General features: G+C 40.1%; 1 protein-coding gene across 17 annotated transcripts in view; it reads left to right on the forward strand.

Annotated features, from left to right (window-relative positions):
- The window catches only part of LOC110399162 (amyloid beta A4 precursor protein-binding family B member 2-like), a 115,664-nt gene extending 100,155 nt beyond the window's left edge, over positions 1-15,509 (forward strand). For 15 of the 17 annotated variants that reach the window (XM_021397406.1, XM_021397411.1, XM_021397405.1 and 12 more), the window contains 4 exons: positions 10,132-10,340; positions 14,714-14,776; positions 15,183-15,268; positions 15,375-15,508. In XM_021397406.1, coding sequence (XP_021253081.1) covers positions 10,132-10,340; positions 14,714-14,776; positions 15,183-15,268; positions 15,375-15,486 — 470 coding nt within the window. In that variant the 3' untranslated portion in view covers positions 15,487-15,508. Of the gene's footprint in view, positions 1-10,131; positions 10,341-14,713; positions 14,777-15,182; positions 15,269-15,374 lie in introns of all 17 variants that reach the window. The other 2 variants (XM_021397417.1, XM_021397421.1) reach the window with 2 other exon arrangements.

Genomic DNA, 25,890 nt, shown 5'->3' on the forward strand with positions numbered 1-25,890 from the left:
AAACAGCTTTCTACCTGGAAATGAAGCCTCATGGTGCGTTGATCCCTGTGTGTAGAATCAAGGCTGCTGAGGTGCTAGCACAGCTCTGTGCTGCACAGTGGCACTGCCTGAAGCCCTGTGACGCTGCCTGCAGAAGGTGATGCTGCCAACACAGAGTCCCTTTGACACAGAGCTTCCCTCTGCTCTGCGGGCATTTTCATGTCAGAAGGACGTCTGAGTTCAACTGCTTCTTGTGTCAGTATTTATAGGCTGAATCTTGCTGTTTGGTTTGATTGTTGCAGATTATTTTTGTTCATTGCCCCAAATGAAACAGTTAACAGTCTCTTCCGTGATTGGCTTGACACTTACATATCAATTTGCATTGATCAGAGTCAGGCTCTGTATTTTAGTAGAGAAATACATAAATTCAGAGGAGCCACCAAACTGATTTTTTCCCTGCTTTTCCTCCAAATAGCTGGGAGCTGTTGCTAAGACTGGTGAATTTTCTGGGATAGGATTCAGGATGGGAGGGGTCTGCATTGAGAAAGCTGGGCTCTTGTGCAAATTTATTTTCCTGTGCACATGGAGTATGCTGTAGCAGTGCATGTGCAGACTGTTCTGCATGAGTCCTGCGGTCCCTGCTCTGATGGCTCATTCATTTTTCATTGTTTGATCAGACAAAAAACCTTTCTAAAACAATACAAAGTAAAGAGCACATAGTTCAGTCTTGCTCCCTATGGCAAATGTCCTAGGAAAAAGAGGTACAATGCAAAAATCAGAGAAGATGCAAAATACTGCTGGATCATTTTAGTCTTGAAAGCTAATTTACAAGACCACTTTCACTGGCTTGCTGATGAGGAAGAAAATATTGATCTGGGTGAATTTTGTGGTGAAGAATGCCTTGAGGCACTGCACTATGCATACTCACTGTGGATTTAGAGCATATTAGTCTGCTGTATTGAACAATTGTTTTTAATCAAAAGCTTTTGCCACCTGGTGGAAAGAACTGGTACTTCAATTAAGCAAGTAGTGTAATGCTGGTCACATACAACGTATATTTGCTTGCAGGAATAACTTTCTAAAACAAATTATTCTGATTTCCTGTAGAATGTAGAAGAAGAAATCTTCCAAGGTTAATGGTGCGCTTTATTCACATACTGTTTGAGACTGTATCTCATTTAAGCACAAAGTTTTTGAACAGGGCATTCATTTGTGTGATGCTCTCTTGTTTGGGACTCCCTTTTTCCCCACTGCAGGGGTACCAGTCTGCTCTTCCCTGGATTCTGGGCTCAGCCAATTGTTATGGTTTTGTGATTTTTTGTTGTCGGTATTCCACATCATTACATCATATAAGGTATGGGCAGTTAAAGAGTTAATCCCCTGGTTACTGCAAACTACCTTTTTTGGTGTGGCCCTCTGAGGGGGAGGGGAGGCGGTGCACGCCCCAGGGGTCTTTGCGTTGGAAGGGAGGTGGTGAAGCCGCGTGGGAGACACGGGGTCTGTTCTTTCCAGCCCGGCGGAGAAAGCACGTGGTCCTCCTGCAGTTTAGTGTGTAAGATTTTCAGCCTGTAAACCCTCTATCATAATTCTACTAGCCTCATTTTGATATATTTAGTAAAATTAGTTGTTCCTCCTCAGATCGGTGCCGCTGTTTTTGTGTTAGATCCGTCTACGGGTCCCCGTCTTCCCTTTGGTTTTCCCAGGTTGCGGCTTCGCGGCTTCTGTGCCGCTTTAGCCGCCGGACCCCTCGGGGGGGCCGGCCCCTACTCGCCGGCAATTTTTTTTCCTTCCTCTTTTCTCGTTTTTTTTTTCTTTCGGGCCTGTCCCCCTTGTCACGGACGCAGACCCTTAGATAATACCGTGACACCAATGTGCTGAGTTCCTCAGCAGTAGATTGACCCTGGCTGGCAGCTAAGCTGCTCATTCGCCCCCCAGCAGGACAGGAAAGAGAATTAAAGGCAAAATCCAGAAGAGTCAAGATAGTTCAGTAAGTTAAGAAAAGCAATTAAGTGATGCAAAAGCAGTCAACCACCACCTCCCACCAGCAGACCAATGCCCAGCCAGTCTCTAGCTGCCTACACCCCAAAAGAAGCAGAGAAGGCCTTGACCCTGTGTAAGCACTGTTCAGCAACTGCCAAAGCATAGGTATGTAACCAACACTGTGCTGGATACAAACCTTAAATGTAGCACCATATGGGCTGCTATGCGTCACAGAATTGTAAGGGTTGGAAGGGACCTCCAGACATCACCTAGTCCAGCCCTCTGCTAAAGCAGGTTCCCTACAGCAGGTTGCACAAGAACGTCCTGGCAGGTTTTGAATATCTCCAGAGAAGGAGACTCTAGCTTCTCTGAGCAGGCTGTTCCAGTGCTCTGCCACCCTCACAGTAAATGTAGAAAATTAACTACACCCCAGCCGGACACCCTTACAGTTGTCTGACTCTCATCAGCTCATTTATCAAAAGAAAGCGATCTCTTGTGACACTATAAAGCTTTTGCAAGAGGTGTAGAATGTGCCCCCACTACTGTGCCTTCAGGTGGTGATTCCTCAGCCTTTGCTGAAGTGCTCCTTCTTCCATGTCATCATTTCCTGGTGCCCCAGAGGCATGGGGCTGTGCTGCCATTGTTGTCCTCACCTCCATCCAGGTGGGACACACCAGAGCATCTTCTTGGCCCACAGCAGCCCTCTGGGGCACCTCCAAGCCTCATTTCCTGCTTTTGTCAGATTCTGCTTGTTTTGTGGCTAGATGTTGTTGGTTTTTTTTGTTGTTGTTCTTTTTTTGTTGTTAGCAGATGGGTTAGTCCTCCTTTTATCTATTTGGGCCCATTTTCCTGGAGAGGGAGCATGTGGAGGTTTCCTCACAACATTTCTAAGCTACTTTTTCCTGCCCCTACTACTAGTACCAACTCCTAGAAGCACAGACTAGCTAGTTTCTTATAGCTTCACCTCTGGAGTGCAGGCTTTGTTGCCCTGTGAAAAGATCTCACAGGGCCCCAGAATTCTTGTCTTCTGCAGAACCAGCAGTGCTGTTCTGGATGCTCACCAGAGTCACCGTCAACCAATACTTCAAGGACACCAAAGCTTTCTTCTCCCAAGGCCCTTGGTTTTCTTCTGTTACTGTGCTAGTTCTTCGGTTCTTATATCAGCAGCTTGGGTTTCAGTAGTTGAAAGGGAGAAGATATCACAACATGGAAACAAATGGGTTGAATGTTTTGTGTTGTTTTCTTTTTTTACCCTGAGCATTGACTAATCTATTTTTCCCTCTTCCCTGAGATTAGTCATTTCTGCTTGAACGCCATATATGCCTGTTGGAACTCATAACATGTATAGCAGGACAAAGACCACACCATATTTTAAAGAAAGAAAGAAAAGGACAGGCAATTAATCCTCAGCTTCTTTAGGATTTTTAAGTTGTTGGGCTTTTCTAATTATGGTTTATATTGCCAGTAGTCAAAATGGCAGTTCGTCTTGGCACAGATTGTGCCTGATTGCAGGCATGTCTGTAAATCCTGCATTTCAGCACTTTTTCCTGGAACCTGTTTGGAAATCTTCCTCTTCTGAGTTCCCAAAATGCAAGCAACTGGTTCAGCAGTTCAGTGAGGAGGACTGTGTTGGCATGACAACCCGTTACATGCTGCGAGAAAAGATTGCACCAAATGACCAGCTTCTGGCTGTTTGTCACTCCTTGTTGAGTAATGTTCCCCAAATTAGACAGGCTTGTCTGATTTATAACTATTTGTCCTAGTGACTTGCGTTTTTGCTGCACTTATTTCTGAGATAGCATCACTGCAAGAAGCATGAAAGCTTGGGAGAGGCTATGTGCTGGCCATCATTACTGTGAATTATGAAGATGGGTGGTACTGTCAGTTATGCTACAGTGCAAAGTGAGGAGAAAATTTCTCTTTTGGGTGTATTTTTGTTAAACCTGAGCAGCTTAAATGTGCACATTGAACCCACTTCAGGCAATAAATGTGATAAAAATATTCAGGGTCCATGTTCTTACTGTTGTGCTGTTTCAAGGAGAACGCTCGTTTATCTTTGCCTTCATTCATTAGTTCAACATATCTTCCTTTCCCTTCTTAAGCCTTTCTTGATGTTCATATGAGGGTAGGTGGAGGGAGTAATGTGCTCCCTTTAGGGTTAAAGCCCAAATCTGTTGAAATCAGTGAGATCTTCTCAAGAAGATTCAGTTTCTGGTCTTTTCCTTCAGCTTGATTTTTCTTTAGGCCCAGGAGATAGAAGGAAAACATTTTTATTTCAATATTGTGGAAGTTCTGAAGGGAAAGAAATGCTTTCCTCCACCTCTTTCATTTTTAATAAAACCTCTTTATCCCTTTGTCTTCCCAGTTCCTATCTGCTGTGCCCAGAAATACAGCATTTGCAACATGCACATTCTATTGTGAGCCAGCAGTTTCCTGATGCTTTCACTCCAGCAATGAAAAAGGTCAGCAGATTTTAAGCTAGTGGCTTCCCATTGCTGCCAGAGCACTACCAACAACATGATATTGGATCCTGTCACCATCCTCTTCTTTGCAATTTTACTATTAGAAACTTTCATTTTACTGATGAGGCTATATTGTTTTTTTTTAATTTCTTGGTTGACACTAAATGTGCACCAACTGCTGGAATGTGAGCAATGGAAGAGCCAGAGACTGAAAAGGGGATTTCTGAATTTACTACTGGCCACACTATTTTTTCTAGATTTGGAGAACTCTGAACATGTCCCAGGTTGGACCACTGTGCTCCTAGCCTGGACATGAAACACTCCTTTTCAATTAACTTTTCAGTGTGGAAATGTGCTCCTAAGAGAGGTAGGTAATCAAAGTCTAGATGAAATCCTGCATTTGGATGGTATCTCTTTTCTTTTGAGAATCATTATAGGTAGAACAGATATAAAACAGTCCTAACAACTGAGAGAGGTAAATGAGAAGTAACTACTTTCTGAAAGGAGAAAAGTGAGATCTCTCATCTTTATCTTTGTACAGCATGAGTATTTTATTTCCTAACCTATTTAGATAATTTGGATCAAGTCCTTGGAAGTATTGTTGAGTCTTACAGGCAAATGGTCTCACTTGGTCATTCAGCCACCACACAGTGAAAGGAGCCCTTCTTTGCTGAAAAGAGTGACTGAAAACCAGGCACTTCAACAATTCCAGTTAAGCTGCATTTGCATCAGCTAGAAACTGCATTTACATCATCAGCTGCTTCTAAGTACAAGAAATTATGCTCACAGAAATGAATCTCTTTAAAAAAAATAAAAAGCCATGCACAGAGACTTTAGTGGAGAGGCACTGACCGTTCGCTCTGTCCCAAGGACCTTGTTTATCATCACTTCAGAGAGAACTTGGTGGTGGTTCATCTCCAAAAACAGAATATGAGAATAAAATCATAGAATTAGCTAGGTTGGAAAAGGCCTACAACATCATCCTGTCCAACCATCCACCTACCACCAGTAACCCCACTGAACCATGTCTCTCAACAATATATCTAAATGTTTCTGGAACACCTCCAGGGACGGTGACTCAACCACCTCCCTGGGCAGCCCATTCCAGCGCCTGACCACTCTTTCAGAAAAGTAGTGTTTCCTAATGTCCAGCCTAAATCTCCCCTGGCGCAACTTGAGGCCATTCCCTCTCGTCCTGTCACTAGTTACAAGAGAGAAGAGGCTGACGCCCAGCTCACTACAGCCTCCCTTCAGGTAGTTATAGAGAGCGATGAGGTCTCCCCTGAGCCTCCTCTTCTCCAGACTGAACAATCCCAGCTCCCTCAGCTGCTCCTCATAAGGCCTGTGCTCCAGACCCCTCACCAGCTTTGTCTCCCTCCTCTGAACATGCTCCAGGGTCTCAATGTCTTTTTTGCACAGTACTCGAGGTGGGGCCTCACCAGGGCTGAGTACAGAGGGACAATGACTTCTCTACTCCTACTGGCAACACTGTTCCTGATACAAGCCAGGATGCCATTGGCCTTCTTGGCCAGCTGGGCACACTGCTGGCTCATGCTCCGCCAAGCATCGACCAACTCCCCCAGGTCTGTTTCCTCCACACAACCATCCAGCCTGTAGTGTTGCCTGGGGTTGTTGCAGCCAAAGTGGAGACCCAACACTTGGTCTTGTTGAACCTCATCCCATTGGCTTCAGTCCAGAGATCCAGCCTGTCCAGATCTCTCTGTAGGGCCTCTCTATCCCCAAGCAGATCGACACTTCCTGCCAGCTTGGTGTCATCTGCAAACTTACTGAGAATGCTCTCAATGCCCTCATCCAGGTCATCAATAAAGATATTGAAGAGGACAGGCCCCAGCACCGACCCCTGGGGAACACCACTCATGACTGGTCGCCAGCTGGATTTAACTCCATTCACCACCACTCTCTGGGCCCGGCCCTCCAGCCAGCTCCTTACCCAGCAAAGGGTGTACCTGTCCAAGCCACGGGCTGCCAGCTTCTCCAGGAGAATACTGTGGGAGACAGTATTGAAGGCTTTAACAAGGTCTTTGGGATTCAAAGGAAAAGTAGTTTACTACCCATCATTCTGTATTCAAATAAAGAAAATTGGTGTCCTCTAGTAGTCTCTGATGAGCATTCATCTATCCTGTCAGATTTTGTATGTTGGCTCTTCCATCTTCCTCGGGCTCTGTCTCTAGTGATGGGTCATTACTTACCATGTGCACAATGAATGTTTTCACGTGTTACAGCAGAGGGCAAGCTAGGTAGGTTTTCCAGTTTGTGCGGGTAGGAAGTCACAGCCAGTGAGAAGGTTAGCTCTGCCTGGTCTTGGGGTGTGTTTGCAAATTAACTGGAGGTGGGACAACGTTGTATTTTTTTTAAGTAGGTTTGCACAGCTGACTTTTGTTTCCTTAATTGGCTAGTTCAGTGACTGGTGTTGCAATGTGAGCACCTGTGATCTGGCTTCCTCCTGTTCAGCTGCCTTAATCAGTTGGTGATTAAGTTAACTCCCTATTTTATCTCAGAATGTACACAATCATATTTTCATGTTTATTTTTGTTAATGGATAATTTTTCAAAGTAAATGACTAGTACTCAGCCAGGTGATATTTTCTTACCCCAGAATGCACCCAGCTGTTTTATCTGATTTCTTTCCAAGTGTTCATTCACGCACAAGTGAATTTATTATATTCTGACTTAAATGTTGCATAAACGTCGTTGTTTTCAGTCTCTGGGTTAACAGTTTTCCTCTGATGTTAGTTTTGTATATTTGTACTTCAAGGTCATTTCAGTTTAGATTTTTCTGGTCGTATACCGTTACAATAAATAACTGTGATGTTTCCTCTCCATCTTTAGTTGATTTGTTTGAAAGAAATAGTTCAGCCACATCATAGTACTTTGCAAACAGCATATGTAAATACATGTGCACACATACACATGCTTATGTGACAAGGACAGAAACAGTGTCTATCTTCTTAAAGTGAGCACAATGACATTTCATGTCACGGCACTGTTGAAGTATGGTTGTTTAATACTGTAAACTATATGAACCTGAACTGATGTGAAACTTTTCCTCATTGTATAATAAAGGCGTATCATTTTTCTGTTTCAGCATGCACTGAAAGACCCAATGTGTATATTTTATGGACACTAGCATTATTGTGATATTTTGGAATTCACTAACCACTTATTTAAACTTACCCATGTATATTTGTTGCCATGCATACTTCAGTGTGATATTGAGATAATCAGTCTTTGTACGTACCAGTTTTTTGCATGATGAAGTTAAGTTATTGAAAGTTTTCTTTTTATATGGTTGGGAAAAGTGCAGGTAAGTTGTTTGACTGGCAAATAAAAATGGGCAAGGTTGTTGGAGTAATCCCAGATATATGTACAGACTGGGGGAAGAACTCATTGAGAGCAGCCCTAAGGAGAAGGACTTGGGGGTCCTGGTGGACGAAAAGCCTGAGACAAGCCTGGGCAGCCTGAACTAGTGAGTGGCAATCCTGTGCACAGCAGGGGGGGTTGGAACTGGCTATCTGTAAGGGCCCTTTCAACCCAAGCCATTGTATGAACACGAATGCACTTGAAGCCATGTAAGTCCTCAGAGTTGGGAACTACATAGGTGAATGTAGGAGAGGCTGCAAAGGACATGTTGAGGTGGATGTTTAGTATACTTGGGAGTTTTTGGAATTGATTATGTGATTGCATCTGATCTATGATATTGGGCTGCAGTCCATAAGGCACATTATTGAATTTAAGTGTAATGATAAAGTCATGTTTCTTTTCTGCAAAACTTTCTCAGATTAGCCTTGAAATCATAAATCGGTAACTTAAGAACTGAAAATGGCACTATGGGAAAAATTGTCTGGTTTATGCTATGAAGTGTAAGAGTCAATCAAATTATCATTCTATTTGTGTGTGAGTTTGCATGTGCCTAAATGAGGATAGCAGAAGTGAGGGAGATTGAGAAATGGGTAACAGAAATGTTAAAGCACCTAGTAAGAAACATTAATCAGGCTGACAATAAACTTTTAATTCAGTAAAGATGTGGAGAAGGGAGATACAAAGCAACTGACAGTATAAATCAGGAGACTGGTATTATCTATTGTCTTTTTCTGCTTCTTTTTTTTCCATGATAAGTGAAAGAAAAAGTTCCATAAATACGTCATCGTAAGTTTCAAATTACTGACCTTCTGCTATCTTCTACAAATTTAATAGGAAAATAATGGAATACTCAGTTTATCAGCTTCATAACATTTTCCTAAAGAAACTCCAGTGCTTCTGATGGGATGGACTTCTTCCCATGGTCAGGTTGTTCTGGAACAGGCTGTCTGCAGAGGTGATGGATGCCTTGTCCTTAGAGACGTTCAGGGTCAGGCTGGACAGGGCTCTGAGCAACCTGATGTAGCTGTAGGTGTCCCTGTTCATTGCAGGAGAGTTGGACTAGATGGTCATTAAGGGTCCCTTCCAACTCATATGGTTCTATGATTCATCTGCCCTCCATTTTGGGTGTTTTGAGGCCTGTCTCTGAAAGCCGGAAGCAAGTTGCTGGAATAAATGATCATTGGTGTAGTGCTTCCTTTTTTCTCAGTGTTTGGTATTTTTTTTCTTTTCTCACTAGAACAGTTCATATGCCAGTGTCAGTTCCCCTCATGTCTGCTTGAGCGCTGGTGAAACGTCATGTAGGAGGTTATTGTCTTCCCCTGCAAGTTGACAGCCCTCGCAGCATAGCAGCTGGTTAACAGCACATAACATAATGACACCTCCAAAGCACTTTGAGCCGGGAGGTTTTAAAGAGTGCTGGCTCCCTTCCCAGCCTCTGGAAAGCATGTATTCCCTGGGAGAAAACTGCCCTTGCTGAGGTACAGCTGTTTTTCACATAGATGATGCCTCCACCTTTTTAAAAAGTACTGTATTTTTTCCACTGGTGACATTTCTTACACACATTTGTAATCTCATAAATTTGGGAATGTCTCTGATTATGATATGAATTGCTGGCGCATTCTTCAGTTAATAAGAGATTTCCCAGCAGAGCCAACGTTTCATCCCTGTGTTGGTTGGCACTGTTGATGAGTTTTGGCTTTTTCTTCCTACCCTATGATAAAACCAGTTCAAAACAATATGTTATTTCTGACAGCCAGGGTTGTATGCAGAATGGTCACTACATTCTATTATTTGCACTGTTTTGAGCAAGCAGTCTTTTGGATGTTGCAAGTAAAGGTATTGCAGGTTCTGTTTTTTTGTTATTTTTTCTTTCTCTTTTGATAAGGTGATTTTGATTAGTAGAAATGTATGCTCTGCTAGCATGCATTGATAAGGGATAGTAGTGTGATGAAGGGAGCAGAACAGGTTATACCACAAATCCAAATATTTCTTTATATGCTGTGTTTTAATGTGCTTGAAGCTAAACATTATTAGAAAAGCTAGTTTATCTGATGGTATTAGGAAACAGCCATATTGGAATAGCTCTTTGTTAAGTTTTGCCTCTCTTTGTAGGCTAATTCAAACCATGCAGACTTTCTTGCCTTATTTTGAGACTCAGTAAATCAAGGTACTTCTTTGGTGTTCCCGTCCATAGGAATAGTACAACGGCAGTACCTGCTGTGCTTTGTTTGCATCAAGGGAAGACCTATGAAAAAAACATTCATATCTTTGTAACCTTGATTCATTTTCCTTCTTCTTTTCTTTTCTTTTGCTTTTTTTCCTGTTCCCAGCAGATATATGGAGTGATCAATCATTTCAGACAGACCCAGACCTACCACCTGGATGGAAAAAAATCAATGACATTGCTGGAATCTACTACTGGCACATACCTACGGGAACAACTCAATGGCAACGTCCTGTGTCTGTTCCAACAGATCTTCAGGGCTCACGGAAAGGATCGCTTGGTTCCATTACTCCGTCACCTACTCCAGAAACTGAGGTAACACACTGTCCTTTTATGTGCTGTGTACTATTAAAAAAAAAAAAGACATACCTTCTTGAAATTACAAATTTGAATGTTACCTAAAGTAAGCTTTAGAATACGAGACCTGATGCCATCCCATAGTGTAGATTCTTGTTGATAATGTATTGTAACTGTCTATTTTCCATGTGTATTTTCTAATGGCTATGCCTCATAAAGCATCCTAAACTTCAGATGTGTAAGATGAAATCAAACATCATATCTCGCATAAATAAGTCAGTGTGCGATTGATGTGAAATGACTGCAGTTGTCTAGTATGTGCTGAAGTGTTACTCCATTATATGAGTACAAAAAATTTCTGCACATTGTAGCTATCTTTTTGCTAGACTGTTTGTAATTGCATCTTCTTTTTTGTTCACCTAGTAGGAATATCACACAAAGAATTCATTTGAGACACCAGCTGCTTTACAGAGTAGTTTCTATTAAATAAATATCAAGTATTCTCAAGTGTAAGCCTCTTAACATCTTGTCAGTACAAAATATCTACATGAGTAGATCACAGTGTTGCAGTCAGTCTTTAACTAGAAACAGAAAGAAATATGCTCTCTCTTTCTACATGGGCTGAAAGAGCAATATATGATACTGCCTTTTAAAATAATCCTTGCAGGCACAGTTGAGAAAGTTGATTGATGTCATATACATAGAAATATAAAATGAATCCTGAGAAAGAAGACTGTGCTTCAAAAATGGAATCACATTGGTTTTTTATGTTGAGAAGACTTCTGTGGAATGAACCACGAACACGATAACAGATTATTTTGAAACGTAATCCTTTTTTGTACTGACTTTTCAGAATAACGTCTGCAGCTTTATGGAATCAGTGGAAGTCTTTGTACTAGCTTTGATTTTTGTCTCAGAAGGTCTTTGGTTATTCTTTTTTTAATGTATTTAGATATGACATTTTTTCTGTTCTTGACTTTATTGATATGTGCACTAAAGTAACTTAGGTGAAAGGCAAGGGGAGTTAAGGACATTCAAGTATGTTTTACAGTTTTGACCCTGAAACTTTTATCCCGTACAGGCTTAAACATGCACATTCTTGTTTATTAGTTCTGAAAGATTGCTCCCGCATGTTCATAAATGCTAGTCAGAAGGTTGCCAAACTTAACCACACCATTTCAGTTGTGGTTCACATCAGTAAAGTGCCTGTTCACCAAACACACTGGAAATTATTTCTGAGAGAGGTTCATGGAGAAAGAACATCAACTGATATTAATCATGTAGAAAATAAGAAAAAAATTGGAAATGCTGTATATAAATTCCTGCAAATTCTTCCAGCTTATATTTCTGGAATGTATAAGTGAGGGATATAACTTCAACATTAAGTATTTCTCTTACTCTAGAATATGAACAACATATGGGCTTCAATTAGGAAGTTGTAAATGTCTTTCATGAGGACCTGGAAATCAGTTTGGATAGTAAATTGCAGAAGGAAAATGCATATATTCTTTTGAATTATTTTTCTAACTCTGTTTAAATTGTCTTTGCAATTTAAACAGTCTGTCTTTGCAATGAAAATGTTAGACCTGCTGGTAATGCAGCATATATATCTTTAATCTTTTATAATGTTGCTTGCTTTGAAAAGAGAATAGTTGTAGCAGCACAGATTTTAGTACAGTGTGGATATATAAAATAAGACATTCGAAGAGCTATTCTAAAATGCCATATATGTATGTAGTAACTCACATTAAACTCATTTAGGTTTTTACGTGAATGTGCTAATGCATTGAAGAATTTGATCCAGTCAAGCACATGCGTATCTGTGGCAGGATCAGTACAATATACTGTGGCTTAAAAGATTACACAGAAAATAAACAAGTTCCTGTTATTATATTAATATGCTAGTATTACATACTTACTTTAATTGTAGATATAAACTGAGGAATTCATCTCTTGAGGGTTTCTGCGTTCATTGATAAGCTTCTAACATACCACTACTTAAATAATGCTGATTTTTTGGTTGTCATTACTAAGATAGCACTGCAATAAAATACCAGGAGATTGATAGAATTAATCTGAAAATCTGTGTCAGTCAACCTGACACAAAAAATGTGGAATTTGATCTAGAATGAGGCTCCCAAATGTCTGTATCCTGGTGCTGCCATTGGCAGCAGTGGTTGTGGTGGACACATTCCAGCTTGAGACTGGAGTGTGTGTGAGGTGTGTACTGCTGGTTCCCATAGAGCTGTTTGGAAGCCTGTGCTCTGGTTTGGAAGGGCTGTGTTAGTTCATTCCCATGGGCTGGAATTTGTATTGTTTTCTTCTGAAAAGCTTTTAGATGGATGAAAGAGCAATCTAGGATTGAAGATCGGCGTGGGTAGCATTTCTTATTTGTCCCAATAGGCTTTTGCGACTCCATAAAAATTCTTTTTATCACTTTTGTTTGTGAAGCATCAAGTGCTAGTCTTGAGTTTATTTGGGCTATTCCAGCTTTTAGGTTTGTCAAACAAACATGTAGAAACTTTTTTTTTTATTCCCAGAGTAATGCTGTTTTTACCCTTTGTCTTGTTCCTTCTTTATTAATTTATTTGTTGTTTATTTAATTATTTTAGCTTTGTGTCCCTGTCTCTTAAGTGATGTGACATACAGAAACTTTGCTTCATTTGGTAGAATGTGGCTCACAGCTGAGGGCAGTCAACAAAGACAGCCAGTTTTATTCCATGCCTGGTTGCAGGTATTTAGCGCAAAGAACAACAGTTACTTAGTGTTGAACAGCAAGTTACAAGACAATGAGTATGGAGAAATGGTGTTGTAATGCATACAAATGGCACAAAGGGCTTTAAAAAAAAAGAAAAATACAAAAATATCTTACTCTTGCACAGGCTCTAAGACAATTTTACTTTTCAAGATAATCAGTAAATTTAAATCCAAACTAATTACAGGTTACGCGTTATGTGAAAATTCTGCACATTTAGCAGAAATGCTATTAAACACCAAGTATGGATAACCTGGAGCATTCCTTCCCTTTCTACTCCAGCAAAAGCACAAAAATGTATTTTGTTTTTGGACAGGTGGTTAAAGTTCACTTTGTTTTAGTTGGCTCTTCTCTGCATTGATGAATGACTTCCTTCGTAAATCCTCGTGTTTTGTATGTTCTCTTCCAAATTTTAGAGATATTGCTGCCTTTTTCCCATTTCCTGTGCAGAGAGAAGGGGCTTAATTTTCAATAAGAACTTCTTTGAGGTCCCAGTAGAATGTGGTGATGATAGTTGTCTTAAAGTCTGATTCATCACAGACCTCAGTCACCTCTAGAAGTTCTTCTGTAGGTAACATAACTGCCAACAGCTACTAATTAAAAAATGAGGGGCTTAGTAGGAAAAGCTAACAACTATTAATTAAGTCAGAGGCATGTTTGGTAGGAGTTACTAATGGGAGTTCTTTTTCACCAGTAATTACTACAGGGAAGATTGCCTGAGAACACTTCTGAGATGTGAGATCCATACTGTGAACTGGTGTATTGGGTACTTGGGTCCTGCTTGGCCTTGGTGCAAAGCTTGTCTTGGGAGGGGCTATTAATTATGGGAATTCTTGAGGATTTGGGGAACTACAAAGAAGTGGCTTCCATGTGGGGAAGGGGAGGGACAACTCCAACATTAGTTGTTCCTCCTAGGCTTTGCAGAGAAGGACAAAACTTAGATTGCTGTGGTATTAAATGCACTGCTGCTTTCTTGATTGCACCATTGAATGCTATCAAAGCTTTTAGAAAGTTAAATGGAAAGTGAGAGAGTGGATGGTTTTTCTTCTTTAAAAAAAAAAAAAGCTTCTAGATTTTGCAAGAGTACTTTCTCAGCAAAAAATCTCTGCACTCCGTATTAATCTTCCCTTCACTCTGTTCCTTGTGCTTTTTCCCTAGAAAATATTTGATCTTTACCTTGTATGTACCTTCTCCTTGTATATATCATTGTGTTGTAGTATTTCTAGTTCTAGTTATGTTAGTCTCTTAACAAATGTGGCAATCAAATGGAAATCCTCATGTTTCCCCTTAACTGCTGTTTATCAGGCTGTAGCAGCTGTGGCCAACATTCATATTCAGATTTATTTTGCTTGCTTTTAGTATCATAGTTAAAGAATAATTTCATTGTTCGTTCCTAATTTATATTAACTTTCCTTGTTTCAATCATTTGTTTTGGTAAGTAACTGTTAGAAGCATGTCTTCTCTTCCCTTTCCTCCAAATGCCATGGTATAGTAATTAGCTGAAGTTTGAGGTGATCTGTTCCCTAACCCATCCTGTAAATATCAATGCTAACAACAGTGTCTTGTGTTTTTTTTCTTTTTCTTTTTTTTTTTTTTATCAATGTGCTTCTTCCTGTGTGAATAATTATGTGTCTAGAAACAGCCATGGAGTGATTTTGCTGTACTGAATGGGGGAAAGATTAATAGTGACATTTGGAAGGCAAGTATATTGTCAGATTTTAGAACCTTTAATACTATTACCCTTGTTTTATGCATGGCAGTGGCTGTTTTTTCCCCTTTTATTTTCCCACGAATGTCATTCATAACTTAGGCCGAAGTGAATGGGGGTACTGCTAGGGATTTGTAGCTCACAAACATGCTGCCTTTTCTGATCTTCCCACTTGGAATGGATTCAGTCTAAACCTGCAGGGCAATTGCCATGACGTAACAAATAAGATGCCTGCACTGAATGAAATGCAGCTTGAGAATATATATGCATGCCTCTTTTCAACTTCAGCCAGAAGTACTGTCGCTTCTTTGCAGGGAGGATTTAATTTCCCTTTGAAATAAGAAATAACATGGTGGTATCCTTAATACTACACTGACCGAACTACCTTTATCTCTAGGACCTGCATGCAGCCACTGTGAACCCAGACCCAAGTCTGAAAGAGTTTGAAGGAGCAACATTGCGCTATGCCTCCTTGAAGCTCAGGTACAATGACTTCAGAAATTCCCACGGAGTAACCAGCTCCACAGGGTGCTTTGCTTAATTTTTACCTTATTTTTAAGTTGATTTTTGTTTGTTTTTTCTCTAACAGAAATGCTCCACAGTCTGATGATGATGATTCTTGTAGCATCAACAGCGATCCAGAAGCCAAGGTCTGTAAGAAAATACACTATGAGGTAACAATTAAAAATTTGCAATTGTGAACATAACTTGCAAGCTGCAGAACGTCTCTTAGGTTGTGAAGTTAAATATACTCCTCCTTTTGGCACAATATGGATTGACCATGCAAGACTAATTCCATGGAAGGGATTTCCAATTTGAAGCTTTATTCAATTTGGTCAGGAAGGTGTGACCAAGAGCCAAGAAACTGCATGTTACAGCTCAAGAGTATACTGTCCAGTGGTAATAACTGACCTCTTGCACAACCAAGCAAGTTTTCTGTCCTGAGTAAGAGAGGGGCTTGTTGTGTGTCATGGCTGAATAGCTTCCTGGGGCTTTCAGTGGTGGCAGTGGCTCATTATTCTCAAGTTTTTCCCCTCTTTAAGTACTCCTTGTTCACATGGGTGCTTCAGGTCTCAGCTACTAACAAGCAAGCTGCTTTTTAGAAAAAAGAACTTTGTATTTTAGAGAACAGAGAATGCAATCTAGTTTGAGGGTAAAATTTGTAGACAAAAATGAGACTACTATGTGAACAAGCACCATAATTAAATCAGGGCCTGATGTAATCTAAACTTTCTGAGGAAAAGGAAGCAGCAGGAGATTTTGAAAGCTTGTGCACATCTCCAGATTGGTCTTGTTGATGGTTTTGCCATGTGCTTGCATCCATTTTTACGAATGTATGTGAATCTCTATAATTGGAAATCCAACTAGTTTAAATAAATGCCTTTGCTATGCCGTACACCTGCAATGACTGACAGGAGCAGAAGCTACTTATATGCGGAAAGACAGTATGTAACAGATGTAATAATTATAATAGCATTAACTATATATTTTAAGAGAGAAAACAGACTGATCAGGGTACTTAGACGTCTTTGTCATCTTGATTATTTGGCTTGTGATGTTTAAATCAGATGTAAATAAGTTTGTTTCGCTTGGCAGGCTGACAGTTAAAAAGCAAGGCTTCAGCTGCTCTCGTTAAAATGACAGGCACAGTAAATGGAGTGGAGGAGTGATGAGCATTAGGTACCAGTCTTTGGAAAGCTGTTCCTTTCAAAATGTCTTACAGTGTGGAAAGCATTGCAACGAGCTGGTATTTTGGTACGTCTGACTCTTTACTGGATAATTAGCACCAAGGAGGATGAAAAGTCCTTCTGGTGCAGAGAACAGCAGGGCCTGTATGGACAAGCAACACTGGTCATCATCTCTCTCCCTGTCTGGCTAGCGATTTAACTCCACAGTTTATGGAACTGATATCCATCCCGTATCAGTGAAATGGGATGAAGCCAAGAGCTTGTCCACAGCAGCTGGCTTTGCTTCTGCCGTGTAAGCCAAACCATGCTGATGATGCTTAAATGAGTAATCATAGGTGAGCACGGAAGCATTCACTGAAGTGGCTGAAAGGAGAAGGACAAGAAATGGAGTAGGAATTATACATGTGTTTTATGTTTATTGGATCACTTGAACACTGACATGCTGACTGTCACTGCCTGACAGGGCTGCTGGGTAGGGGCAGCAGTGCCCAGGCCTGTGGTACAGCTCAGCAACTTGGGCCTTGCTCTGCAGCTCCAGAGGCTGAGGGGAGAGCTTCCAGCTGCTGCACGACTGTACCTTACAGGGACGGGAAATGGGTCTGGAAACACCAAGAAAATCTTTGCCTCTGGAAAAAAACATGGAAAGGCGGGTATGGTAGGTGGGTTTCTTGCTAACTCATTTTATCCAAGTTATTGTGAGAGTGAAAGAAGTGTGATAGGATTTAAAACAGATGACCTGAAACCTGGATAAATCAGATTTCTAGCTTCTTCAGCCTCTCTGCCACATCACTTGCCTTCACTGTGTTGGTTTGAAGCTTTTTTCTGTGTGGCAGCAAGCACAGCCTCGGGGAGGAGGCTTTGTAACTCATTAAACTCTGCTAGAAAAATTTGTCAAAATGGACCTTGTTAGAGAGATGCTAGAGATTTTAAATCTGTTTAAGTCTGTTCACAATAGTGGTCAGTATGCTTAAAGAAAAATAAAATAAAAAATGTCTTTAGTCAACGGAGTAATGCTATTTTTCAGTAAAGGGAACTGTGCCACCATGTGGAAGTCTCCAGTAGTTCCCTTCCCCAAAGGTTGTCTCTGTAAAGACTGTAGCATTGTAAACAAGTCAATTTTGGGAAAAGTATGGCATAGGATTTGTGTAGTTCCTGTAAGAAAAGTTATTTACTCAGCAGTGCAGTTAAGCATTCAAAATTATCAGTAAACAGTAGATGTTTCTCAGTATATTGTGTTCCAGATATAGCTCTGAGCTCCACACCCTTGGCAGGTTGGTGCAGGTTTTCTGCACAGGACCGTAAGAGAGAAGGGAAAGGGGGAGAAGGATTTTTAGATTGAGCTTCTTGATTTCAGTGATTTATTTTTGTAGGAGTTTGTTGAAGGGATGGCTCGTTGTGCTTTACAGAGATACTAATACTGTATGTGAAACATGCGCAGCTGGAAATGAGTTTTGAATTGGTGCTTCCCAGGAGACAGATCATAACTTTGCTGGTTAATTTATAGAGAAACCTGTGCGTTCCTAATTGAGTTTCAAGGAAGGTAAAAAAGATGCTTTTACCAGTCCTAGACTATAAACTCCTCTGGGCTATGTCTTTTTACAGTATTTACCGTAGAATATGATGGCTATGTGTAAAAGTATAGAAAGATACTAAAATTTTTCCCTGTGCTGGTGCAAAGAAACTGAACCTCTTGGGAAATCTGTCTCTATCCCTAGGGATGAGATGATGAATAGAGGAGTCGTGTGACTCAGTTTCTCCTAAATCTATACAGAATCAGCCTATTTGACTGGACACTTGAACATGCCTTTATTCTTTCCATTTAAATGTGGTATTCTGCTTGGACTTAATGTAGTCCTGTATGGATTTTCCAATTTCCTGTCCCCATATTAGCTTGTTCAGCAGGGCTCTACTTTCCACTCTTGCCATTTTAGAGTAGCTATGTACTGATATCTAAGAATTATGAAAAAGTATCTATTCCTGCTGAAGTACTAGGTAATTGCTTCGAAAGTCTGTTTTCTAATTTTAAAACCAGTAAATGTTGAGGATCTCAAAAGAATGGAAGAAGAGATCATTTCTAAGTTTTGTAGAGGTACAAGATGCTGCTAACAAGTACTTGAATGTGATGACTTACCTGTAGGTGAGTGGAAAGAAGCCAAAGACGTGGAAAATGATGAACATGGTGACGAACTGTTAAGCATACTTTGGTGTTTTGAGTGATGTGAAGGATGACAAGCTGACTTGTCAGACCACTTGTGGCTGTCATGAATGTGGCATGTAAATAGCACTATTGAAATAATTTTTACAAAATACTAAGTGGCTCCCAAAGAGTTAAACATCTTCTCTGTGATACTTCTCTTGCTATGAAGTTGGGTGTTGTGTCTTTTGGAGAGATCCCATTTCTGCTTGTTTCTTACCTTCTCCAGAAGCAAATAACCTGGCTAGACACAGAGCCACTAGCAAATAATCAGTCTGTCCCCGTGATGATGGAGGTGAGGTGGAGATGAGTCAGATTTCTGATGCAGGTAAAGACCTAACCAGAGACAAGTAGTTTTTGTCATGTCTAGTAATTACAAAAAAGGATAAACTTTCCATGTTGAAGTGCATAATTCTTTCCCATTCAGAATAGCTTCTGAAATTATTGGTGCAAACAGGAAGTAGTCAACACTTACCCAGTAGTTTCACAGTCCACTTCATATAATCTCATGAGCATAGGAAGCTCTACAAAAAGCTTTTGTTCAGTCCATCTCAATTAAAATCTGAGGTTGCCACCTTCTTAAAAGGTGAGTGTCTGTTTCTCAGACTATTGTAGCAGCTCTGTGTTTTCTGGCTTTAGTATTTAATGACAGTTGATCAGGTTTGTTACCTTGGAATGAGTTTTTTTCCAGTATTATGTAGGACAGATCTAAAATGTCCATACATTGGGGTGCATTAAAAAGAGCATGACCAGCAGATCGATGGAGGTGATCCTCCCCCTCTACTCTGCCCTGGTGAGGCCACATTTAGAATACTGTGTCCAGTTCTGGGCTCCCCCATTCAAAAAAGACAGGGATCTCCTGGAAGTATTCCGGCAGAGGGCCACAGAGTTGATAAAGGGCCTGGAGCATCTCCCATATGAGGGAAGGCTGAGTAACCTGGATCTATTCAGCCTGAGGAAAAGAAGACTGAAGGGGGATCTGATAAATGTTTATAAATATCTGAGGGAAGGTGGGAGGCAAATGGATTAGGCCTGGCTCTTCTTGGTGGTGTGTAGCGATAGGACAAGGAGCAATGGCTTAAATCTTGAACATAGGAAGAGGTTCTGTACAAACATGTGGAAGAACTTCTTTACAATGAGGGTGACGGAGCACTGGAACAGGCTGCCCAGAGAGGTTGTGGAGTCTCCTTTTCTGGGGATATTCAAGACCTGTCTGGATGCCTACCTGTGCGACTTATTGTAGGGTTTGTGCTTTGGCAGGAGGGTTGGACTCTATGATCTCTTGAGGTCCCTTCCAAACAGTCTTGCTAATAGCTGAAAGCTTCTTGTGAACAGCAGAATTATATATTTGGGGGTTAGCCCAAAAAGTACTTACAAAGTTCTTTCTAGACTAAACTTCAGCCAGTAGAATACCCCAGTGCATCTTTAGAAGTGCTGTTTTTTGCATTGATGGAATAGCATGGAAATAGTTTCTCAAAATGGAGGAAAGCATGATATTCTCAGTGTTCCTGGATCTTACTTAAATAATGTTCATGGGTGTTTTAAAACAGAGGAAATAGAATACAAGTTAAGTAGTTTCAAAAATTTGTTTCTGTTTGCTATTGGCTTATTTTAGACTTTCAGGAGGTAGCATGATAATTTGGAAATAAAATATTTTAAATACATAAAATCAATGTACACATTTCAGGGAAATTTGAAGAGGATTAGGGGTTATGTTTTTTCCTTTGTTTCTTTCAAATACAAAAAGGGTGCCCTTAGCTACGTCCCTTTCTCGCTATTCAGATAGTCATTTCAGTAGCTTTTAGAACTGAATTAAAACAGATTTTCTGTTGCAAACATCCAGTGAATAGTTGAAGAGAGGTCAGTCTCAACAATCATTATAGTAAAACAAAAGTTTATCCGTCTTTCCATCTTTGCAGCCTCTCAGTAGCAAAGGTGAGTGATGAGGACAGCAATTCCTTAGCTGGTTGGTTGCTTCTGAATTTGGCTGCCTGCCATGAGCAGCATTAAGGCATGCTCCCAGCTGTGGAGATGCTGCAGATAAATGATGCAGGTGTGCTAAAGCATTCTGCTTCACAAGCAGTTTTAGAAACTGAAGCTGGAGCACTAAAATATATCACTTCAACTTTTTTTAATACTTTTTTTCATTTTGTGTCTTAGACGTTTTAAAGTGTGTGTCTGTGTATTCATTCTTTCACCGTGATTGACACACTTTACTGCTGACATCTATTGTGTCATTAGATGATGCTGTAAGTGATCGTCTTGTGGTGTGATGTATATGCTAGTACAGATTTCCTCCTATACAATATTTTCTTCCACCTTGACCCTAAATGTAGTCTTACTTATAATCAAATGCAAAGATTAGTCCAAGAAAGAGGAAGCAATATAGATTTTCCCAAATCTCAGCAACTGATATTTTAGCGATATACATAGCTACAGTAAGTTTATCTGTTATAATGTATGCATAAAATAAATATCTCTGACAATGTATTTTAATTTCTTGAGCCCTTCAAGATCCTGTGGTATGTTACATGTCTTAGAAATCCCACGTATCTCTGGGATCTAATTAGATGTGAGCCTGTTCTGGTGGATCAGGACATGGATGACTGAGCAGCAGGAGAGATGTGTAGGGAAAGATTTCCTTGAAGCCTTTCTCAGAAAAATGTATCAAAAAAACATTCCTTGTGGGAAAGAAAATGGAAGGTGCTTTAAAATTTACCTTAAATCTCCAGGTTTGTCGACCAATAATAACATCTTGAATTTTGGGATAATATCAGTATTTTCTTCTTTAAGATATACTGTACGGAAGAGTTACATCAGGCTGCTGCTTTTCTACAGGACTGGGAAAAGAAAAGATGAAATATGAGCATCCTTTTGTCTCAGGTCATGCTTTTCCACTGAAGCAGTGGCCTAAGTGCCATGGAGTCTGTGTGTGGCACAGGTAACATGGGTGCAGCGCAGGCTGGCTGGGGCTTCCTGCCTGCTCCTAGCAGGACTGCTGCCAGGTCACGGTGTTTCTTACTTTTTCTTATTTTTAATTAATCATAGTATATTCAGTACTCTGCACTGCAGCACAGTATAAGCTCTTTCTGGTGCTATGTGTGTGACTTACAAAAGGAGTCCCACGAGTGGAAAGCTCCTCATGCTGTTCTGCAGATTGATAGATTTAGTGTGCGGGAAGCTCCCAGTTTAGCTCAGCCTATGCTGCTATTGCTGGGCTCTTTGCTACTACACTACTGAAGTAATCACAGCTTGCAGCCCTTCATACTCCCACTGGAGACTGATTATTTTACCTCTAAAGTAATATATAGCCTCTGTCAGCTCTGGCTTTAGAACAGACTGTTGGTCATGAACTGCCTCTTGAATGTCTGTTCATCATGTTACTGCTACAAAATGAACTGATCAGAAGGTATTTTTGTGTTTCTCTTCAATTATTCATATTAACTTGCCAGTTCAGAGTGGCTCGGAGAAGCAGCCTAGGCTAACCTGTGATGTCACAAGATTTAAAATTCTGTTGCCTAGATTTTTAATGAAAAAATGCTGAGTGTATACTGATGTATATATGTATTTATGTATGTTAAGCGTAAATATGATACATATTACGTATACACAGTTTAAAAACAGCATGGTAAAACCTTGGTGGGTCATTTGTCTATTGTAAAAGCTACATTTATGGAGGAAGTTAATTTAAGAATAAATTAAAATGGAACGTGGTGTTGAATGACAGAGCAATGTTTAGATAGCTCTAACCAGTATGCATGTTTATTTTGGTATTAATTCTAAGTTGCACTGTAAAGGAACAGAGGTCTCCAGTGCCAATATTTCTTGTATTTCAGCAAAGAACAAAAGGAGTGGAAGGTGCTAGTTACCACTTAAGAATATAAAAACATGGAATACCCATTACATGGTGATACCATGTCACTCCTCATCAGGTGTGCAACATTCCACAGCTCTGCAGTGCTGCAGGGAGGCGAGGGATCAGTGAATGGGGCCTCAGACATGGGAGGCCACTGGGGCTTGTGACTCAAAGTTTCTAGACTTGGGATTCATGTTCATTTGGGTCTCTTTCAAAGAATGGAGTGGATCAGAAGTGATTTAGCTCATTGACTTTGGATGCTGTTGTAAACATAATTGCTGCAAAAAAAATTACTCTTTAAAATGTTGCTTCTGCAGAAACATGAAATCTTGGCTACTCAAGACAAAATTTTTTGCTATTGATTCATTAGGTTTGAGGGTTCACGTAAAGGCTTAATCTTTTTCATTTTTTTGCCTTTTTTTTTTTTCCTTTAAGTTGTATGTCGTGCATACTACCTTTGAAATTACTTAATAAAGTGCTTCTAGCTATGTTAAAACCTCTTACATCCATCAGCTGGTAGAAGAGCCCTCATCAGAAAAGTAAATATGTAACACTTAAGGTTAAAGATAATAAACACAGAGCATTAGTTTTTAGGAAGTGAACGCACATGTTCTTCCATACCTCATAAACTCCTGCAGGGCTTGTATTTACCAGCAAAGGAAATGTGTGTTTGTTGGGTTCTCTTCTGTGTGTTGAGCATACAGACTGTGCTCAAGGTAGACTACAGTTCAGTTACTCTGCAAGATAGACCCTAATTTGAGTGTTATTGTAACAATCATCCTTTGTTAGTTTCTGGTGAACAAAGTGGCTGTCTTTTCTTCACAGAGGAAGTGTATTTGTTATGTCATTATATTAAAAAGAAACTCAAAACACCATTAGTAGCTCAAAGCAAAGTCTGTAAACCCATCTCTTTAGGTTATGAAGTCAAGGTGACTGCAGAGCATCTGAAATCAAAGACTGTTCTTTATTGAGGTGATGTTAATATCTTCTTTAGAACAGTATTTAGTAAATGGGTATTAGTAGAGAATAATAATGTCTATTCCATTTTGCTCAACTGACTAGGTTTTTCATTTGATTCAGAAATACCATAATGAAAAGAACTTGGGATTCATAAAAATCTTGAACCAGCACAGTGGTCCTGCAATGCTTTCTTGCCTTGATAGAGCACATTTGACCTCTGGCTGTGAGCCAGAAGGCCGCCACTGAAACAAGTATTAAACTGGAAGAGAGCCACTGCTGTCAGCCTACGTGTTGGAGTCTGAGTGTCTGGAAAAAATGAGACTGTAGTGTCTTGGAGAAATGAACAAGGGACTGTCAAAGCAGAGAGTTCAGTACTGCCCTGCTCTAGAGATGTAATGTATTAAAAAGATTTATTTATAGTGTTATTAAAGCCCTCACATTTTGCTCCACAGAAGTTGAGTTTATTGTCATCTGCTTTCAATAGCAATTATTATTTCTTAATTCTGTTGTGATTTGAAAATGTACATTTGTTTTTGTATGATACACACATTTTCAGCAATTCAGATAATACAGCCTGAACTGAAAGGCAGAAGTGTTGAAAAACCTTATTGATACTGTTTTGATTCTGCATTTTGAATTTTTGGTAATTAAGAATTTTCATGTGACAGCTGAATATTTCTGTGACAAAATAGATACGTGGCAGTGTATTCACATTAATTGAAGTACTTGCTTGTTCATTAATTGCATAGCAACATCTCTTTATTCTTTTGTTACTCAGTTTAGCTTTGATCATTTCCAGTATTTTCATCTGAAATCAATGCAAGTTTTCTTGATGTGTAGCAGGCAAATGTATTGGAACACATTTGTTTCCCAGGATACTGTTGGTATATTTTATGATATTTCATCTTCCAAAGCAATGTGTTAGTTTGCTTTACTTTTAAACAATTTAAGGACAATGTAAGTGGAATTTTCAGAACTGTGTTGGCTGCATAAAAAGCAGTTAATTACGTGACCTACATGCTGCAGCACAGGCACAAGTCTGCTCAGTGGCCTGTGATAAAAGACCTTATTAGATGCTGTAATGATTTACTCGTATGTTTATCTGCAGACAGATATAACCTTTAAAAAGGAAAAGCATGAAGGGAAACAAAAGGAAATTGCTGAAATTAAAGTCCTGTAGAAATAGAGAAGAAATTAATAGCACAGATTTAAATCCCAAGGAACATACACTCAAACATAGTTTTTCATAGTGGATACCAGCAGCTGTGTGATCTAAAAGCAATTAATCTGTGTTTTAGGTATGTCCCTTAGTTTGTTGTTCTCTAGCTGATGTTCTAATGCAATTTTTTCTTGTCTTGGGATCTTGTCTACCCATGCCCTTATGATCCATCCAATTTCCAATACTACTCTGACTGCAGTCTTGCATAATTGATCTCTTGTCCTCTGCCTAGCGGAGGATTGTATTTGCTTTAGTTTTCCTGATATTTTTTTCCTAACAGTACCTGTTTAGCACTACATGAGGCAACAGCTAGAACATGCTGTTTGCTTGTGTGCAGAGATGCATCACGGTTCCACATACCTGGAAAAGCTCCTGCTGGTGCTCCCACTGGGAGAACTCTCGTGGAGCAGAACCGTACCTGGTGGAGGGGAGGTCTGTGACACCAAAGAAAAACAGCATGAACCACAATTCACTGAACTAATTCAAACCTCAACCTGGGGGGATGTTTCAGGGCTGACCTTCACTGCCAGAGAGGTTTACAGTGTTTTACAGCGTTTAGATTACAGCATTTTTGAGTTTGGTTCTTTGACTGCAGACCATTAACGTTAATTAGAACGTTAATTAGATTTGCAGCTATGCAGACATATGCTCCCTGGAACTGAAAAACTGAGTGGGGATATCTGTGTTTCCTTTCTGCTCATCTGTCTCTTCATGGGGCGGAGTACATCCAGGTGGCTTTCTTTGGCTGTCTTTTCTAGCAGAATGCTGTATGTACCGCCTAACAGGAAATATGAAGTCACCAGCAGAGATTTAAACATTTGCATTTAGCTGCCTCAGACATGCAGTGCTCATGGTAGTGTCTTTGATCTTTCCCCATCCCAAACCAAGCATAAAGCAGTGTCCGTGCGATTTCAATACAGTGAACCATTCCTAAGTCTGTCTGTCTTCCTGTTGTTTTCTTCAGCTTTCTTTACTTTGCCTCAGACCTAGTTGTTTGGTTTTTTTTGCAGCTCTTGGAAAGAGGCTGGGGACACTGGATTTATGCAGGCAGGAAAACCATGTTCTATTTATTCAGATACATTTTTCCAAATTGGGTTTTTTAGACATCAAAATGTAAGATAATGCAGACTGTCCTGGCATGGCAGAGAAAACTATATGATTTTATTTTATAAGTTAATAGTTAAAATA

The sequence above is a fragment of the Numida meleagris genome, chromosome 4, assembly GCF_002078875.1.
Source record: "Numida meleagris isolate 19003 breed g44 Domestic line chromosome 4, NumMel1.0, whole genome shotgun sequence".
NCBI classification, from domain to species: domain Eukaryota; kingdom Metazoa; phylum Chordata; class Aves; order Galliformes; family Numididae; genus Numida; species Numida meleagris.